The sequence below is a fragment of the Oncorhynchus mykiss genome, chromosome 10 (assembly GCF_013265735.2).
Source record: "Oncorhynchus mykiss isolate Arlee chromosome 10, USDA_OmykA_1.1, whole genome shotgun sequence".
NCBI classification, from domain to species: domain Eukaryota; kingdom Metazoa; phylum Chordata; class Actinopteri; order Salmoniformes; family Salmonidae; genus Oncorhynchus; species Oncorhynchus mykiss.
This window is the reverse complement of record NC_048574.1, coordinates 6,690,176-6,695,175: the sequence shown is the minus strand read 5'-3', so window position 1 is coordinate 6,695,175 and position 5,000 is coordinate 6,690,176. Positions and strand designations below refer to the sequence as shown.

Here is a 5,000-nt window from a genome sequence, read left to right as displayed (position 1 = left end):
ACAATCTCACTTTGGATATCTGAGAATGGAAAAACCCCTCTCTCTAATACACTCTCACCTAAAATGGCGTCAAACAGTCTTGATAATTACCCTGCTTTTCTGTGTGTTTTAAATGTCTATTATTATTTATCTCGGGGCTTTTATTTAGAGCTCGCCAGTGTTGATACCATCTACACTACCGTTCAAACGTTTGGGCTCGCTTAGAAATGTCCTTGTTTTTTGAAAGAAAAGCAAAACAGACAAAAAAACGTCCATTTAAAATGACATCAAATTGATCAGAAATGCAGTGTAGACATTGTTAATGTTGTAAATGACTATTGTAGCTGGAAAGGTCAATTTTGTTATGGAATATCTACATAGGTGTACAGAGGCCCATTTAAAACAGCAACCATCACTCCTGTGTTCCAATGGCACGTTGTGTTAGCTAATCCAAGTTTATAACTTTTAAAAGGCTAATTGAACATTAGAAAACCCTTTTGTAAGTATGTTAGCACAGCTGAAAACTGTTGTTCTGATTTAAAGAAGCAATAAAACTGGCCTTCTCTAGACTAGTTGAGTATCTGGAGCATCAGCATTTGTGGGTTTGATTACAGGCTCAAAATGGCCAGAAACAAAGACCTTTCTTCTGAAACTATTCTTGTTCTGAGAAACTGAAGTTCTCGTACAACGCTGTGTACTACTCCCTTCACAGAACAGCACAAACTGGCTCTAACCAGAATAGAAAGAGGAGTGGGAGGCCCCGGTTCAAAGGAGGACAAGTACATTAGAGTGTCTAGTTTGAGAAAGAGACGCCTCACAAGTTCTCAACTGCCAGCTTCATTAAACAGTACCCGCAAAACACCAGTCTCAACGTCAACAGTGAAGAGGCGACTCCGGGATGCTGTTCCTCTGTCCAGTTTCTGTGTTCTTTGCCCATCTTAATCTTTTATTTTTATTGGCCAGTCTGAGATATGGCTTTTTCTTTGCAACTCTGCCGAGAAGGCCAGCATCCCAGAGTCTCCTCTTCACTGTGTATATATCCCAACCTCTCTCCTCTCCTGGTGTCTATATCCTAACCTCTCTCCTCTCCTGGTGTCTATATCCTAACCTCTCTCCTCTCCTGGTGTCTATATCCTAACCTCTCTCCTCTCCTGGTGTCTATATCCTAACCTCTCTCCTCTCCTGGTGTCTATATCCTAACCTCTCTCCTCTCCTGGTGTATATATCCTAACCTCTCTCCTCTCCTGGTGTCTATATCCTAACCTCTCTCCTCTCCTGGTGTATATATCCTAACCTCTCTCCTCTCCTGGTGTATATATCCTAACCTCTCTCCTCTCCTGGTGTCTATATCCTAACCGCTCTCCTCTCCTGGTGTCTATATCCTAACCTCTCTCCTCTCCTGGTGTCTATATCCTAACCTCTCTCCTCTCCTGGTGTCTATATCCTAACCTCTCTCCTCTCCTGGTGTCTATATCCTAACCTCTCTCCTCTCCTGGTGTCTATATCCTAACCTCTCTCCTCTCCTGGTGTCTATATCCTAACCTCTCTCCTCTCCTGGTGTCTATATCCTAACCTCTCTCCTCTCCTGGTGTCTATATCCTAACCTCTCTCCTCTCCTGGTGTCTATATCCTAACCTCTCTCCTCTCCTGGTGTATATATCCTAACCTCTCTCCTCTCCTGGTGTCTATATCCTAACCTCTCTCCTCTCCTGGTGTCTATATCCTAACCTCTCTCCTCTCCTGGTGTCTATATCCTAACCTCTCTCCTCTCCTGGTGTATATATCCTAACCTCTCTCCTCTCCTGGTGTATATATCCTAACCTCTCTCCTCTCCTGGTGTATATATCCTAACATCTCTCCTCTCCTGGTGTATATATCCTAACATCTCTCCTCTCCTGGTGTCTATATCCTAACCTCTCTCCTCTCCTGGTGTCTATATCCTAACCTGTCTCCTCTCCTGGTGTCTATATCCTAACCTCTCTCCTCTCCTGGTGTCTATATCCTAACCTCTCTCCTCTCCTGGTGTATATATCCTAACCTCTCTCCTCTCCTGGTGTCTATATCCTAACCTCTCTCCTCTCCTGGTGTCTATATCCTAACCTCTCTCCTCTCCTGGTGTCTATATCCTAACCTCTCTCCTCTCCTGGTGTATATATCCTAACCTCTCTCCTCTCCTGGTGTATATATCCTAACCTCTCTCCTCTCCTGGTGTCTATATCCTAACCTCTCTCCTCTCCTGGTGTCTATATCCTAACCTCTCTCCTCTCCTGGTGTATATATCCTAACCTCTCTCCTCTCCTGGTGTATATATCCTAACATCTCTCCTCTCCTGGTGTATATATCCTAACATCTCTCCTCTCCTGGTGTCTATATCCTAACCTCTCTCCTCTCCTGGTGTCTATATCCTAACCTCTCTCCTCTCCTGGTGTCTATATCCTAACCTCTCTCCTCTCCTGGTGTCTATATCCTAACCTCTCTCCTCTCCTGGTGTATATATCCTAACCTCTCTCCTCTCCTGGTGTCTATATCCTAACCTCTCTCCTCTCCTGGTGTATATATCCTAACATCTCTCCTCTCCTGGTGTCTATATCCTAACCTCTCTCCTCTCCTGGTGTCTATATCCTAACCTCTCTCCTCTCCTGGTGTATATATCCTAACCTCTCTCCTCTCCTGGTGTATATATCCTAACCTCTCTCCTCTCCTGGTGTCTATATCCTAACATCTCTCCTCTCCTGGTGTCTATATCCTAACCTCTCTCCTCTCCTGGTGTATATATCCTAACCTCTCTCCTCTCCTGGTGTCTATATCCTAACCTCTCTCCTCTCCTGGTGTCTATATCCTAACCTCTCTCCTCTCCTGGTGTCTATATCCTAACCTCTCTCCTCTCCTGGTGTATATATCCTAACCTCTCTCCTCTCCTGGTGTCTATATCCTAACCGCTCTCCTCTCCTGGTGTCTATATCCTAACCTCTCTCCTCTCCTGGTGTCTATATCCTAACCTCTCTCCTCTCCTGGTGTCTATATCCTAACCTCTCTCCTCTCCTGCCAGGTTGTGCTCCAGCTATCCCCAGCAGCTGCTGGTCCCAGTGTGGATCACAGACAAGGAGCTGGAGAGTGTGGGTTCCTTCAGATCCTCCAATAGAATCCCTGTGGTCGTCTATAGGTAGGTACACACGACTACACCTACACACACACACCATACTCTACACACACACTACTACACACTATACACACACACCATACTACACTCACACACCATACTACACACACACACACACACACACACACACACCATACTACACACACACACACACACACCATACTACACACACACACACACACCACACACACACACACACACACCATACTACACACACACACACCATACTACACACACACACACCATACCACACACACACACACACACACCATACCACACACACACACACACACACCATACCACACACACACACACACACACACACACACACACACACCATAACACACACACACACACACACACACACACACACACACCATACTACACACACACACCATACCACACACACACACACACACACACACCATACTACACGCACACACACCATACCACACACACACACACCATACCACACACACACACACCATACCACACACACACACACACCATACTACACACACACACACACACACACACACCATACTACACACACACCATACTACACTGAGTTGTCAACCGTCTTGGCGCGAGCAGGCCTTCCCCTGGTGGAAGAGAAGCTCTGTCTTGTCGAGGTTGAGCTTGAGGTGGTGGGCTGTCATCCAAGCTGAGATATATGTTGCTACCTGGGTGTCAGAGAGGGGAGGGGAGAACACACACACACACGTTCCAAATATCCTCACCATACCCAGCCTATGGACCAACCCATTCTAAACACATGGCTAATGTGTTGACCTGCTCTGGTTTTCGTGATGCGTGTTTACTGATGGTTAGTCCCCTCTCCTTACCGTCCTACCAGGCACCAGAGGAACGGGGCGGTGATCGCTCGCTGCAGCCAACCAGAGATCAGCTGGTGGGGCTGGAGGAACACAGAGGACGAGTACCTGGTAACATCCATCGCTAAGGCCTGTCTCATGGACCCCGGGACCAGGTTCACTTGTGAGGCCCTGGCCTGCAGCCAACCCCGAGGGGAAGGCCCAGACAGCTCTGACAGCGACTTTGGTAAGGATCTGATCTGATTTGTAGGCGTATTTATTGACCTTGGGGAAGTAACACTTCATCATCATGCATTATACCAGCAGGCTTTAAGTTGAATGCTACCAGCCTTCACTTTACGAGACAAACAGACAGACAGAGAAGACATTCTCATTAACAGCAATAACCTGGAGAGGGGAGAGGAGAGGGTAGTGAGAGGAGAGGGTAGTGAGAGGAGAGGGTAGTGAGAGGAGGGGGTAGTGAGAGGAGGGGGTAGTGAGAGGAGGGGGTAGTGAGAGGAGGGGGTAGTGAGAGGAGGGGGTAGTGAGAGGAGGGGGTAGTGAGAGGAGGGGGTAGTGAGAGGAGAGGGTAGTGAGAGGAGAGGGTAGTGAGAGGAGAGGGTAGTGAGAGGAGAGGGTAGTGAGAGGAGAGGGTAGTGAGAGGAGAGGGTAGTGAGAGGAGAGGGTAGGGAGAGGAGAGGGTAGTGAGAGGAGAGGGTAGTGAGAGGAGAGGGTAGTGAGAGGAGAGGGTAGTGAGAGGAGAGGAGAGGGGAGGGGAGAGAGAGGAGAGGGTAGTGAGGGGAGAGGGTAGTGAGGGGAGAGGGTATGGTGGAGAGGGGAGGGTAGAGGGGGTAGAGAGGATAGGAGAGGGTAGAGATGAGAGGGTAGAGATGAGAGGGTAGAGATGAGAGGGTAGAGAGAGGAGAGGGTAGTGAGAGGAGAGGGTAGTGAGAGGAGAGGAGAGGGGAGGGGAGAGAGAGGAGAGGGTAGTGAGAGGAGAGGGTAGTGAGAGGAGAGGAGAGGGTAGTGAGAGGAGAGGGGAGGGGAGG

At 48.2% G+C, this 5,000-nt stretch overlaps 1 protein-coding gene across 11 annotated transcripts in view; it reads left to right on the top strand.

Moving 5' to 3' along the window:
• Positions 1-5,000, top strand: part of LOC110519104 (myotubularin-related protein 4) — a 112,415-nt gene that overhangs the window by 68,566 nt on the left and 38,849 nt on the right. For all 11 annotated transcript variants that reach the window (XM_036989589.1, XM_036989583.1, XM_036989584.1 and 8 more), the window contains 2 exons: positions 3,029-3,142; positions 3,996-4,198. In XM_036989589.1, the coding sequence (XP_036845484.1) occupies positions 3,029-3,142; positions 3,996-4,198 (317 nt within the window). The remainder of the gene's footprint in view (positions 1-3,028; positions 3,143-3,995; positions 4,199-5,000) is intronic.